The 14,357-nt window shown below is 48.5% G+C and overlaps 1 protein-coding gene across 2 annotated transcripts in view; it reads right to left on the bottom strand.

Annotated features, from left to right (window-relative positions):
- Positions 1-11,103: 11,103 nt before the first annotated feature.
- The window catches only part of LOC103713325 (uncharacterized), a 50,327-nt gene continuing 47,073 nt past the window's right edge, over positions 11,104-14,357 (bottom strand). For both annotated transcript variants that reach the window (XM_039125346.3, XM_088709268.2), the window contains 3 exons: positions 13,963-14,323; positions 12,496-12,633; positions 11,104-11,847 (listed from right to left, as the gene is read on the bottom strand). In XM_039125346.3, coding sequence (XP_038981274.2) covers positions 11,317-11,847; positions 12,496-12,633; positions 13,963-14,323 — 1,030 coding nt within the window. In that variant the 3' untranslated portion in view covers positions 11,104-11,316. The remainder of the gene's footprint in view (positions 11,848-12,495; positions 12,634-13,962; positions 14,324-14,357) is intronic.

Below are 14,357 nucleotides of genomic sequence, written 5' to 3'. Positions count from 1 at the left end.
TCTTCACTTGACCCTCTTCTGATTTTGCACGAAGTAGAGGATCACCGAGGCAGCACACAGTTGAAGAGAAAGCTTTGGGATTCACTCGGATGCTCTTCTTCTCTCTATTTGCTTTGAATGGCCCTTTTGTGCTTTTGGGAGATTTTTCTTTGAGATCTCTTTCCTAAATATTTTCTCCCACTTCCCTCCTCTCTATCCTAGCTCTCCTCTTGATTTTATAGCTTTAGATGTCGTGGAAATAGAAATCTAGCCGTTAGAGACAAAAATAGAGCCGTTGTGCACAGTCTGCAACTCCTGACAAAGTTTCCGTTGGGATCGGAGTCGACTCGCGCGATCTGGAGTCGACTCGCCTGTTGCAGGAGTCGGCTCGTACTTTTCTGGAGACGACTCGGCCACTGTTCCAAATTTGAATTAATGTGCATGCCTTGTCCTAGAGTCGACTCGGACCAAACTGGAGTCGACTCGCCAATAGCTGGAGACGACTCGGGCACTTGGGGGTCGGCTCATTCTCAGGAATCCAGAGGACATATTTTCTGATTTTCTTCCTCGAGTCGACTCGGCTCTCAGAGCCCGAAAACTGATCCTCTGTATTTTTTGGGGTCGCGCTGCCTTGGAGTCGACTCGAACTGTTTTGGAGTCGACTCGCCTCTCAGAGACGAAAATACCGTCTTCTGTCTTTGGGGTTGCGCTGCTTCGGAGTCGACTCGGACTTCGCGGGAGTCGACTCGGCTCTCAGTGTCTGAAATTGGCTCTCTGACTTCTTGCCTTGTATTTCTCTGGGAGTCGACTCTTACTTCCTTAGGAGTCGACCTGCCAACCATCGGAGTCGACTCGAGTTCTTCGGGAGTCGACTCGGCTCTCAGGGTCCAAAATATCTTCTCTATGTTTCTGCCTTGTTACTTCCTGGAGTCGACTCGTACTATCCAGGAGTCGACTCGAGGACTATTCTTTTGAATTTTCTTTTGAATTTGCTCTTCCAACTTGAGTCCTTCGAATTTGAAACTTGGGCCAATGAAGTGTAACTTTCTTCCAACTTTTCTTGAGAACTTTGGAGTTCTTCTTGTGTTCTTCCAACTTGCTATGTTCCTTGCAAAATAAATATCTTTCTCCTTGCAACACAAACATTAGTATTTATACTTCAAGGTTTTGTGATCATCAAAATCAATCTTTAAATCAATCTTTGGGTCATCAAATGCACTGTACCGGACGAGGCCAAGCCCGAACCTGAGCCTACGCCAACAGAGCGGACCCCGAGCTTGGCGTGGGCTCTGCACGTCGATGGCTCTTCAAACTCGGAGGGTAACGGAGCAGGTCTCATCCTCACGAGCCCGGATGGGGTGGTTGCCGAACAAGCTCTACGCCTCGAGTTTCCTGCTTCCAACAACATGGCGGAATATGAAGCGCTCGTCGCCGGGCTCAAGCTAGCCAGAGAGCTAGGAGTAAAGGACCTGAGGGCCTTCAGCGATTCTCAGCTCGTCGTCAACTAAATCCTGGGTGACTTCGAAGCCAGAGACCCCACAATGCAGGAGTATCTTCGGAAGGTACGGGACCTCACCTCGACCCTGAATTCTTTCCACATCCAACATGTCGCCAGGTCAGAGAACCTTAGAGCCGACCAGCTGTCAAAGCTAGCATCCTCTCGTATGTGCGAGCTTCCCAGAACGGCGGCACTAGAATATCTCCAAAAACCCAGTACGGAGGAGCTCGAGCAGGCCCTTGCATTGAGTTCGAGCCAAGCTAGATGGACGAGCTCATCAGCTATCTGCAAGACGAAGTCCTCCCCAGTGATGAACGTGAGGCTCGCCGAGTGAAGCGTTCTGCCGCCTGGTACATATTGCACGAGGGAAAGCTTTATCGAATATCTTTCACCTCTCTCCTCCTCAGATGCCTCCGCCCGACAGAGGCTGATTATGCAATGCGTGAAGTCCATGAAGGAATTTGTGGAAATCATCTGGGGGGACGAGCAGTGGCCCATAAGATTTTGCGCCAAGGATACTACTGGCCGACACTCTAGAAAGATGCCTTGGACTTCGTCCGAATGTGCGACCAATGCCAGAGGAACGCCAATGTCCAACGCCGACCCTCGGCTCCGTTAACCTCCATCAGCTCTCCTTGGCCTTTTGCCCAGTGGGGGATCGACATCTTGGGACCATTCCCTCTGGCGACCGGGCAAAGAAAATTCCTAGTCGTCTCCATCGACTATTTTACCAAGTGGGTGGAAGCCGAGCTGCTCGCCCGGATCACCGAGCAGAAGATGCGAAATTTTGTCTGGAAGTCAATAATCTGCAGATTCGGACTCCCCCGCATCCTCATATCAGTCAATGGCCGCCAGTTCGACAACCTCCGCTCTAAGAATTCTGCTCCGAGCTTGGCATCGACCACCGCTTCACCTCGGTCGCGCACCCTCAGACAAACGGAGAAACCGAGGTGACAAATCGTACTATTTTGTAGGGGCTCAAAGCCAGGCTCGACAAATCCAAAGGACAGTGGGTCGAAGACCTATACAATGTCTTGTGGGCTTACCGGACCACATTCTGTGTCCCCACCGGCGAGACTCCCTTCAATTTAACATATGGAACGGAAGCTGTCATCCCGTTGGAGATCGGGCTCCCTTCTCCGAGGGTAGAACACTATGATGCCAGCTCCAACTCCTCACAGCTCCGAAACAACCTGGACCTAATCGAGGAGACAAGGGAGGCCGCCCAAGTTCGCATGGCAAGGTACCAGCAAAAGACAGCGCAGTACTACAACGCCAGAGTCAAAATTAAATCCTTCAAAGCAGGGGACCTCGTCCTTAGAAGAGCCGAGGCCTCCCGACCGACCGAGCAAGGAAAACTGGCTCCAAATTGGGAGGGACCTTATCGAGTCACATACGTCCGACGGCCCGGAACTTACAAGCTGGAGTCTCTCGACGGGACTCCCATTCCACGAAGCTGGAGTTCTGAAAATCTCCGCGTGTACTACCAGTAGAACCCCGAAGGGTTTCCCATTTTTTAATCATAAATCTCATTTTACAACAGCTTATGTGCCTTGTTCAAATCCGCCAATTCTCCTAATGATTGTCTCATGGTACCAGCTCGTCATTCAGCATAGAGCGGAGCCGGGCACCTTGACGAAACCTTGGAGCATCAAACATCGAGCTCGGCTCGATCTCCATCAAACATCGAGCTCGGCTCGATCTCCATCAAACATCGAGCTCGGCTCGATCTCCGCCAGATACCTCGACCACGGTCGGGATGCCCCGATACTTCGGGATGATGGAGCACCTACGTGGTCTCCCCGAAGATGTTCGTGAGTTCGTGAGTTCGTGAGCTCGAGGTGCAGCCTCCATCAAACATCGAGCTCGGCTCGATCTCCATCAAACATCGAGCTCGGCTCGATCTCCATCAAACATCGAGCTCGGCTCGATCTCCTATTTGTGATCAGTGAAACATCCGTGATAGGCAACAATCTCTGATGGCAATTGGCTTCTATTTATGCCGGCGTCCCCAAAGAATGGACTCCGAGCAGAAGAGTGTCCTAAAAATCGCCAGGCGAAGTTCACAGCCTCGGCGTAAGACGCTCATGGTACCAGGTACCCATTCAATTAATGTCTTTACATTATTTCATTTACTTCATTCCTGATTAATTAGTTACCTGAATGAAACCCCGGCCAGCGTCGAGGTACCTGGTCGGGCCAATCATTGCTCGGCCTCACCCGTCCCACATGCACTATTCGATAGCGAGCTATAGCCTAATTTATACCGGCAGCTCGATGAATCCTCATCCCGAGCTTCGGGACATCCGACTTGGTTGTCGAAAGAAGTCCGACAATCCGCCTCGGCAACCTAAGGTCCGAGTTTGAAATCCGAATAAAGTTCGAGTTTAGTGACTTGTGGTCCTGGGGCTCGGCCGAATTCTGAGCTAAGCTCGAAAAGGCTTGCCGAGCCTAAGCGTATCCTAGACATAAGCATCGCGATATCACTGGTCGAAGGTCCGAGCAGCGAAAATTCATACCTAAGCTCGGACTAGACAAATATGCCAAACTTGAACGCAGATCTAACTGCATAGCGAACGAAATTGGGGCTGCAGAGCCCAAGTACTTGGAACCTAAAGCGGATCCAAGTTAAGAAACCTAGGACTACCGAAAATCAAAACACAAGCCAATTGCGAGTTACGAAAAAATATCTATTCAAAGGTATTCATTTAAAGGAGCCCGTAGGCTAAGTACAAAGCTCGGGCTCGGCCTCAACAGTATGGAGGCCATCCCAATTTACAAAAAGAAAAACGAAAAACTTTAAGGCTCGGCCCTACTGTCCTCGGCGACTTCAGGAACGGCTGGCTCCTCCGCAACCGAGGCCTCTACCTCAGTAGCCTCAGCAGCCTCAGGAGCAACCTTAGGAGCAGCCTCAGGAGCAGCCTCGGCGACCTCGGGAGCAGCCTCGCCCGCCTCGGCCGAGCCCTCCTGGTCAGCCCCGTCAGATGCCGGAGCTTCCGCCTCCGCCCCGGGCTCCTCGACCCTCGCTCCTGGTTGAAGCAGGTTAAGGTCGAAGTCTGGAAGAAGTCGCCGCAGCTGGTTGCGGAAGTCCTTGAAGCCCTGGATGAGCCCGTTTACGCCTTCCTCTTCCAGTAAGTCGCGAAACTCTTCCGATTCACGGAAGAGTTTAACGGCGTCTTGGGCCTGCTCCCGAGCCTCCTTCTCCCGAGCCTCGTGGTAGGCAGCCTTCCACTCCAAATTTTTTATTTTTCGTTCGCGATCGACGAGCAAAGATTGCGCGTCGAGCAAACGGGCCTCGAGCTCTTGGGCCTTGAGGTGAGCTTCCCCCACCTCCTGCTCACGGATAGCGAGCGATGACTCGGCCTCCGCCAGACGAGCCTCCGCGGCGCGCACTTCAGATCTGACAAGTGCGTGCGCACCCTTCTCCTCTTCGAACTCGGCGGTCAGATCCCGAATCTCGCCCTCGGACGCCCCTATTCTTGTCTGGAGCTCCAAGCGCTCGGTCTCAGATACCAGGCGCCTCGCCTCAGCCTCCTCATGCCCCCGCTGATGCCTTCGGGCTCGCTCCCGATAATCCTGGATTATATGCATCAGCGTCTCCGTCTCGTGCAGATGCTGCAAAAAAGGGACGTGAGAAACGAATTTAAAATAAACTTGCACCAATATAGTTGCACAAATAAAGAGGTTAACTTACCCGGATGGAAGAGCAAATGGCAGAGTCCATGAAGGCGCCATAGTTCATGGACCGGATCTTGGCCTGGTCAGCCGGGAGCAGCGCGACCCGAAGAACCTCGCGCGCTACCTGGGGGTTATCGAGAGCCGAGTCGCCCTCGAAAACCGCCCACCCGGGAGCGTAAGGCACCCGCTCCCGGGGGCCCGATGAGCCCGGAAGGCCGGCCTCGGCTGGCCTGGGCGGAGCCAACCCCGCAGCTTCTTGACTATTCCCCGGCTCGGGACTGGGGAATTGGGGTCGGACAGACGGCCGACCTGACTGCCGCAAAGTGGGGGGGGGGGCGCGCAAGTACCAAATCCGCCGTTGAGGTCCTCCCTCCCTGGTCGGTACCCGGGGCTTCCTGCCGACCAGAAATTTGCAAAATTGGCGCCGGGCACGGAAGCGCCATCGCGACTCCACCGGAGATTGCGTCCCTGGAACGTGGGCCCTCCCTCCGACCAGCTTCAAAATGCGCATTGCTGGGAGCGCCCGTCTCGGCCGCCGTGGTCGCCGAGACCTTCGCTTTCTTCTTCGGCTCGGTCGGCTCCCCCGCGAGCTCGGCCGCCCTCTTCTGAAAACGGGCATACAAGACCTCGCTCTTAGTCACCATTTTTGCAATATCTGCAAAGACGAGCAGGATTAGCACAAAATAATAGCAAAATAAAAGTAACTCTCTCTTATTACCCTTACCCTGAGGACGCGCCGAGCTCAGGCCAACATTCACTAGAGCGTCCTCGCTTATGAGGCCACTCAGCAGAATACCGTCCCCGAGGCTGCGAACGGTGTCAAGGATCCCCTGCTTGCGCGAAGAAAGCTTGGGGACTTTATTGACGGCCCTAAGTCGGCTCGGCCTCCACCTAGGGTCGAACCCCCATGTCCGCTCGGAGCCTAGGAAGAAGAATTTCTTCTTCCACTCACGAATGGACGATGGGGCGCCCTGGAAGAGTGGCCGACCCGCCCGAAGGGCGACGTAGAGCCACTCTCCGTCTCCCGGGTTCGACTTCAACATGAAAAGTCGCCGGAAAACGTTCACAGAGGTCGGAATCCCGAACGCCAAACACAGCGACAGAAAACCGACGATTGTCCTCCAGGCATTCGGAGCGAGTTGCGCCGGAACCAACTGGTACTCCGTGAGCAGCTCGTTCACGAACCCGTGAAAAGGAAATCGTAGGCCGGCCCAAAGTGCCTCCAGGTACACTCCGATCCGGCCTACCGGGGGATTCGTTATCCGATCCCCCGGTCTGGCGAGCTCCAAACGGAACCCTCATAGAGGAAAGAACCATTCCTCGATCATCTCGACCTCCAACTCGCTCATAATGGACTTAGTATCACTCGGACCGGGACCCATTAGGAAGAAGAAAGGAAAGGATTCTAGGAGGATAGAAAAAAGGAGGGACCTGTGAAGGACGCCGGAGATAAGAAGCTTCGGACTGAGAAAAGCTGGAGGAAGGAGACAATAAGAAAGTAGCAGGAGGCCAGGTGAGGATTTATATAAATCCCTCCAACGGCCCAGATCAGCGAGAAAAAATGCTGCTCCCCGTCCAGATCACGGCGCGTGTTGGCCCGAAAGATGGAGCGCCATATTCAATTCGGGCTGACGCATCGAACACAGAAGCGCCTCGTCGGATCGTGCGGCCCTATCATGAGCCCACGACGCGAGGACGCTTCGGAGAAGGCACCCTAATAATGAGACGTTTCGGGAAAGAAGAGACGCCGCCTATTAAAACCACCTCGAAGCGCACGATAATTCGAAACGCGCGATAATTCGAAATTTCCTTAACTCATAATGGCCCGACTAAAACTACTTCCCGCGCTCAAGCTGGTGGCCAGCTGGAACTCGGAAGTCGGGGGGTAGTGTTGGGGGGGAAACCCAAGTCGTGCCAGTCCAAAGGCGCTCGGCCAGGGAGCGCCGACCAGAAAGGCGCTCGACCAGAAGGGCGCCCGACCAGAAAGGTGCTCGACCAGAAAGGCGCCCGCCGAGCAACTAGCTCGGCTCGGCGCCCGACCAGGTGCCGAGCCCATGCCTTGTCCAAATATCCAACCTCAACCTAATCCCTTAGAGAATATGACAACCAAATACCCGACCCCATCGTACTCTGTTTCTGTCATCAAGCCATTAAGGCACGTGATCTCCGCAGGCCTTCGGCACGTCCTACCATTAATGCGCGTGACCCCTGCGGACCTCCAATGCACCCAACCATTAAATGGACACGGCTCAAGACGATCTCCGGATCACTGGACCATCAAAGCGTATGGCTCTCCCTAATCACCGGTTCACTCAGCAATCAATGCACTTGCCATCCACGAACCCTAGGCCCACCACGGCCGGCGGTTCAACCACTCCAACAGGTCCGATCAACTATGACAGTTCGCTGACTCCGGTGTGATCCGGTCTTATTCTCCCCAAAGCCATTAATGAGCATGATCGTACCCAATTATCACAAAGAGACAATCTACCCCGTCACCTCTCAGGTAACACAATATCCTTCTATAAAAGGAAACCTGGGGGGAAAGAAAAGGGGAGGAACACACGAGAACAAACATTCTTCTCTTTTACTCCACTCATATACTAGCCCCCTCTGACTTAAGCATCGGAGGGCCGGCGCCGGAGCCGGCGCCGGAGATCCCGGCCACCGGCTTTCTTGCAGGACTCTTCGAGGAGGACGCCGCCAGCTGACGCGCCGCCAACTACTGTTCCAACAGCGGAGCTCCTCCCCTCTCAGCCCACGGTCGCCCCCGGGTCCAATTTCCAGCAACAAGTTGGATAATAAATACCAGAAAGAACATTAGTAGCATTATAAAAACTAAGCAAAAAATCTTCCAAAATTTTTCTTTATTCCAATCAATTTCAGTCAATGTAAAGCCTAATCCACGATCATTAATATATGCACTTAATAAGTTTTTATATGGGTATGCATCATGTATCATGCTATATGTTGAGTTCCAACGAGTAATTACATCAAGTTTAAATTTTTTAAAACGTTTACCATGATTTATACATAGTTTCTTAAATTCTTGAAGTCTTGATCTTGAAGCATGAATAAAAGAAACTGCATTTCTAATTTTTGAAATGACATCTTGAATCATGCCCATACCAGCTTGAACAGAAAGATTTAAGATATGACATGCACATCTAATATGCAATAAATTTCCATTTAATATGGGATGCAATGAGTCCTTTAATAATGTAACAGAATAATTATTATTTGATGCATTATCAAAAGTAATCGACATAATTTTATCATTAATATTATATGAACATGCAGTTTGATAAATAGCATTTGAAATTTGTTACCCAGAATGTGGAAAATCAAAAGCACGAAAAGCAAGAATACGTTTATTTAATTGCCAATCATCATCAATATAATGAGGAGTAATGACAATAAAATAATTACTACCTACAGATGCTGACCAAATATCAGAAGTTAATGAAATTTTTACATTTAAAGTAGAGAGTGTTTCAATTAAACTTTGTCTCATTGCTAAAAAGTTAGTCATAGCTACTCTTCTAAATGTACGCCTACTAGTTCTTTTGTAAGCAGGTTGTAGGTTTAATTGAACATATTCTTCAAAATTAAAAGATTCACATAAACTAAAATGTAATTCATCCTTAAATATCCATTTTACAAGTGCTTTTCTTTGATTTTCATGATTATATGCAAAATTACCTACAAGTGATCCCCCTTGTATATTAAGGGTACTTTGAGCATGAGAATCATGCATCCTATGACTCTCTTGATGTCTTTTTAAATGGTCTGTTCCCCCACTACTACTACAACTATAAAGTTTGGCACATTTTTTACATTTTGTTTTCCAGACTCCATCAACCATAATTCCATCAAATTCATTCCATACAGCACTAGTCCTCTTACGAGAAGAGGTTTGATCTTCACTCGGTTCACTAGTTCTAGAGGAATTAGGAACATGGGGTTGGGGATTAATTTCTTCTTCCTCAGAAATAGGAGGAATGCCAAAATAACTTTCTTCAAAAGATGACATATCTAAATTGATGAATGCAAAAAATAAAAACTAACCACAATGAGGAATTGAGTAGAGGGTCAGAGGGCAGAGGTAGAGCCGAGATTTCTGAGCTTCCTCTTCTGCTCTCAACAGGAGTGACCTTCTCTTCTCAACAAGAACCTCCTCTTGTGTAGCACTTGAACACTTGCTAAATGCAAACTAAAAATTAAATTGCTAGAAGAGCACTTTAGAAGAGAGAAATAGTAGTAGTAGAGAAGGAGAGAATAGTTGGTTTGGTGTGGTGAGAATGAGGAAGAAAAGGGGTATTTATAGGACTCCAAATATTTTTTTTTCCAAATACCCCTCAAATTAGCCGTTTTTGGACTGTTGGGAGGGGTATTTTGGGTAAAAACCAAAAAATAGCCGTTTGGAAACGGCTATTTTTTCCCCTGCCAGACGGGCCGTGCCAGGCACGGCCGTTAACGGTGCCAAACGGGCCGTGCCTGGCACGGCCCATTTCGCAGCCCGTGATGGGCCATGCCTGGCACGACCCATCTCGTGCCAGGGCCCGGCACGGCCCACCACCCCACGGGCCTAGGGCCGGGCCGGGCTTAGCTTTTAGCCCGGCACGGCCCGTTTACGAAGCGGGCCAGGCCAGGCACGGCCCGTTTATTCTGTGGCCCGATGGGCCTAGGCCGGGCCGGCCCGGCACGGCCCGATGCCCATGTCTACCGAACGTTCGAGCATTCCTTGCTACCCAAATCTGGTAAGCTGTGCAAGTCGAACTAACGGCCTCTAGTCGTAACAGTGGCATACCCGCCCATCGACGGATGGCCTGCAAGAACAGGTCCCTCTGGCTCCAAGCCTCCCTTGCGATCCCCGACAGTCGCCAAGCTGCTCTCGCCCATGCACACTAACACCGCATGGTCCACCGTCTCATTAACATCGCAGATCCCGCACTCTGAGAGAATTCGTAGTCCACAACCACTGAAAACTGCTTTTGTTAGTAGGTGGTCCTAAACCACCTTCAATAAGAACAGTGCAACTCTCGGATGGAAGCCCAGACGCCAAATCCACACACAATCTGATCCCAACGCATGCTCCGGCCAAAGGACGCGAGAGATATCCCCCACTCTTAACACCAGTCCTATGCGAGGTACTCCAAACTCGAATATCTAGACCTGCACACCTCGAAATTGGCAAGGACCGAACCCTGTCGACAAGATGCGTCCCAAAGACATGACTCAATCTAGTCTCATCCCATGCAGCCCCTCTGGGACAAAGAAGTCGTACCCGCAGACCCTCCGCTATCCCAACTTTGACCATGGTAGGCCAAAGCTGCGGGAGAAAGGCGTCCACTCACGAATCTCCAGTCACATCGATGCTCCGCCCATCATCTATCAGCCACCTGGTGTGTACCGATACATTTGGCAAGAACCTCACTATCTCTCGCCACATGAATGAACATCTCCATCCGCCCTTGGTCGGCGCCGCCGCCCTGTCATAGTGGGCTCCAGGATGAAACGGGCTGCATGTCAATGCCTCACACCTCTCCGAAAGGGATTGAACTTCAAAACCGCCCTCACTAAAAATAGACAGATGCTTTCCAGACCACCAGATGCACCCCATGAAGACAAGTAAGTTGCTGCATTTGCTGGCGGTCAATTCAGGTAACAATGATTTTAAACCCAACAAGCATAAAAAAAAATAGCAAGTTACACACTGCCGAGGACTTACGAAATCTGCCAATCATAAAATATAATAGTAACTGCATTATGGGAACAATTATCCGGGTGCATGTAACACCACCTGCAGTGCGGCTTGGTTTGATCTTCTATTATCAAGATAGGGTCACCTCTGACAAACTCCAAATCCAAGTGGTAGGAAGAATCGTCTACATATATCACTCTAATAAAAGGTGGATGAGAGTTTCTTACCCTTCAGTCACGCGAGAGAGAGAAAAATAATCTATCATATATCACAGAACTAACATATCTAGTAAAATGCTTGGTGAAGCTAAACATCAGACAGAAGAAAGCGGTTTGCTACTCACTAGCTCCCTTGGCGAAAGCTAAGCTAGAAGGGAAAAAAACATACATTGCAATGAGATACTACAATAACAGCAAATAAACAAAAAGAATGGAGTGGGTAAAAAAAGATCAAAAAATTAAGGAAAAGAAAGGGATTCAGCAGCAGTCATTGTGGGAGGTGGTGCCTGTGTGATAGGTGGTGCCCCTGTGACAGGCGGAACTTGAGCACCCTCTGCGGAAGCAGCTGGGCTGCCCACAGGTTCAGAGACTGGAGGATTGCTATGTATTTGCTCGGCAGGTGGCGGCGCCTCCAACATTAATGGTTTATCTGGCTCTGCCTGTGAACTGCCCTGGGTGGCGGTAGAATTGCTCTCTGCCGCAGCAGGAGCAGTGCTTTGTCCCGAAGTGGGAGTAGGGGTCTGTGTTGCAGAAGTAGGAAGCTTTTTAATTGTAATAGGAGGAGCTGAAAGAGATGCCATCCCTGGGGGAAGGATCTCTATGGGAGGCTTCTTTCCAGCTTCCCCTAAGCTCGTAAGCTTTGTATCCTCAAGTGAAGCCAAAAATGCAGCAGCAGCATCAGTTTTTACAGAGGGTGTATGCTCAAGCTCCTTTTGTAGCATCTTATTCCATGCTTGGACCAGGTTCTTCAGTGTTGGGCGACCATGGGCCTAAAAAATATAAATATATATATATTAGAGGCCTGGCAATCCCACAAGATGGCTCTGTTTAGATTTTAAATAAACAATGCAAGCTTTCCCACTAGTACCATTTTAATGACAAATAAATAAACAAGGAAAAACTATGATTCTAGATAACAGTGGAGGCCTTTCATCTTTTTGAGCGTACCACTGAACTATAAAGTGCACACCAAAATAAGTTGCACCATGCCATAGTTTCAGAGCATCGCAACAATTAATCAGGTATATTCATTTGTTTCATAATTGTATCAGCCCTTCTAAAGAACCTAATAGGCTAATTTTCTGTTCAACAGACCAAATTATATGACATCAAGGGCTAGAAAACACTGATCATACAGATAGGATGAACCATTATAAATTCGAATGAGCTTCCACTTGTGACTATCATGGAAGATAGGATGAACCATTATAAATTGCAACTATTCTTGTGCAACTGATGAAAAAGATCGCCCGTTACCACAAACAACATGTAAGCACACCAGCTGGCATGCATTTTCTGATAATTGCCGTGTTTCTAAAACCAAGGACCATTTAATTGCAAGCATGCAGGAGACAAATCCATGGACTTCAAGTGATTTATGGGTGTTCCTGTGGGTGAATGTGGAGAAGAATACTTACATGAGCATGAAGTACGGCTTCCACAAGCATCCCTGTGTCCTGCCATGCCTTCTCCATCAATGCATTGTCTCCCAAAAGTGCAGCAGCAAAGGCTGCCTCACGTCCATGGCCAGCTGTAATCAGATTCGTGACCAATGCCTGGAAGATATACAAGAGTATCGTTTTAAGTCCATTCTTTAGAACTCTGAGAATTGTCAATCCTGCTTATGCAATGACACTTACAGGCACCAAAACAGTAGTAACCACTTAAACTAGGCAGGCTGGCTTTCTCATCATTTTTTATGAAGAAACCGTTAAAAAGGCACATGTATCAAACACTAGCAATATATTACAGCTAAAAGAATTACATATATCCCTTATAAATACTGTTATAAGAAGATACATAAAAAATATCACTGCAAAAAGTTTGAAAATAAGGAAGCCATGAGGAAAAAATTTATAAAACCATAGGGGTTCAATTCTCTAAAGGAACAAAACCATATTGCTAGTGACAAATATGTGTCAGATCATTCCCAATGTTTACATTCTGTAAAGGATACTACAACTCCCCAGATACTTTAGCTAGAAGAACCTGCTGAACCTTTGCAGGTGCAATGAGTAGCCAAGTGGAGCAGTAATGAAGCAATGGTGCAAGGGGTTTGGAGGCAAGATGCAGATGAGAATAGATGAATGCTGCATTGATAAGATGCTTACATGGGGAGGTTGGGGAAGGAATTGTAGTGGACATGGTTCAGGACGGCAGCAACAGTTAACCAGCTCTTGCAGGCTCTAGTGATGGACGTGAACAAGATGAAAGCAGAAGGCAATGGAGATATTTACTTACTTAAGAATTTAAATCAAATGAACGATATGTCAACAAGATCTTCAACGTCACTAAAATTTTGATTTTGAAATATAACTTACTAAGCCTAGTTTAAAAATGATGTCCATACACATGCACCGGAGAACACACAGCATCTCCAAGACTATATGCTAAGAGAGTAAAATATCTGACCAAATTCATGAGTTTACATCAAGTTTTGACATGTCCTATATCCAGATAGAAAGAAGTCACTAATAAGATTTAACAAAAAAAAAAGGAAAATTGGGCATAATTTTGAAAAATTTTGAAAGGGAAATAAGAGGACTCTCCATCAAGGTTGAACCTTGCTTTATGGTCCAAATAGACAAGAACTCAATGCAAGATTTACTTTTTGGTCAAGGTTTGTGCACCAATCGGTATTGTACTGTATCGGGCATACTATACCAATACCGAACTGGTACACATTCTTGTACTGTAACGACACTCTATACGCCTAGCCATCTCGTACCGTACTATGTACCAACAATGTAATAAGATAGTAAAAGTATAGGGTCCAGTACCGAGACGGCGAACCTTAATCTTGGTTATGCTGATGTTTCTGTTGTTGGGTGTAAAATACCTTTATCCAGAGACTCAAAAATAAATATTCAAAGATAATTACATACCGAAAGTCTAGTCAGCTCCCCATGATTTGCAAGTCGCAGGGCAACTCCTCGCAAAACTTTTACTTGCAAAGCACCTTTCACGGATCCTGCTGCAGCGAGTCTCTTGAGGACTTCACGGGCAATATCAGCCTGTCCAGTAGCATCTGCAGCATCAATTAGGTTCATAAACTCCTTGGCAAACTTGGAGATTCCTTGGACAGTATCCACGAGGTTCTCCTGCTTAGCAGCTGTTAAGCTGAGTATCTCAGCCACATCAGTGCCCGCAGTTTCCTGCCCAATGTCCCTGCTATTACTCATCGTCAACAAGCACTGAAGAGCTCTCTTCAAGTCATTGCTCTGCATGGCCAAGTCAAACTCTAACCTGGGGAACATCAGCGTAATTTTAATACCATGAA

This window comes from Phoenix dactylifera, chromosome 1 (assembly GCF_051530095.1).
Source record: "Phoenix dactylifera cultivar Ajwa chromosome 1, Ajwa_hap1_PhDact_Kaust_v1.1, whole genome shotgun sequence".
Classification (NCBI taxonomy): domain Eukaryota; kingdom Viridiplantae; phylum Streptophyta; class Magnoliopsida; order Arecales; family Arecaceae; genus Phoenix; species Phoenix dactylifera.
This window is presented reverse-complemented; position numbering and strand designations above follow the sequence as displayed.